Below are 583 nucleotides of genomic sequence, written 5' to 3' on the forward strand. Positions count from 1 at the left end.
AGCTCAATCATTAACAGCTGAGCGTAGAAGCAGAAGTGCGGCTGGAGGTGCAGCAGACGCTCGGAGCTTCCAGGTGCCGTCATGGAGCTGCTGCAGGCGCTGCTGGCCCAGCTGAGGGCCGTGGACCAGGCGGCGGCGGAGCAGCAGTACAGCGTGAGTGTTGCTTTGTGTGTCTGTTTGTAGTGCGGCCCGGTCTCGGGTTCAACAACAACAACGGCAGCGCCTGTGTGGAGTCGCTTTCCTGGAAAAACCAGACGAGCCGGGCCGAAGGCGTCCTGGTGGCATCCAGCAGGTCACATGACCCTCAGGTGTTCTATTCAGGAAGTTGAGCAGGTAGCAGGTGAACAGAGCCGGCGTTGAGCTGCTGCTGATAAGAGCCCGGCTGTGACTCAGGAGTTTATGATTGGTTACATCTGAACCTGACAGAGGCGTCAGTGAGAACGTTCTGACAACGTTTCTCCAGGTTCACTTCAGCGCTGGAGTGTGTGTCTGTGTGTGGTTGTGTTGCTCTCGTTGTGTCTTCACGGCTGCTCGAGGCCTTTTCACATTTATTCTGTCGTTCTTTTCACCCCCATAAACCTTT

General features: G+C 56.1%; 1 protein-coding gene across 1 annotated transcript in view; it reads left to right on the plus strand.

Moving 5' to 3' along the window:
• Positions 1–65: 65 nt before the first annotated feature.
• ptpn18 (protein tyrosine phosphatase non-receptor type 18) overlaps positions 66–583 on the plus strand; it is a 13,274-nt gene continuing 12,756 nt past the window's right edge. Inside the window, 1 exon segment of the mRNA XM_008288858.1 lies at positions 66–182. Coding sequence (XP_008287080.1) covers positions 82–182 — 101 coding nt within the window. The 5' untranslated portion in view covers positions 66–81.

The sequence above is a fragment of the Stegastes partitus genome, unplaced genomic scaffold (assembly GCF_000690725.1).
Source record: "Stegastes partitus isolate 25-593 unplaced genomic scaffold, Stegastes_partitus-1.0.2 Scaffold577, whole genome shotgun sequence".
NCBI classification, from domain to species: domain Eukaryota; kingdom Metazoa; phylum Chordata; class Actinopteri; family Pomacentridae; genus Stegastes; species Stegastes partitus.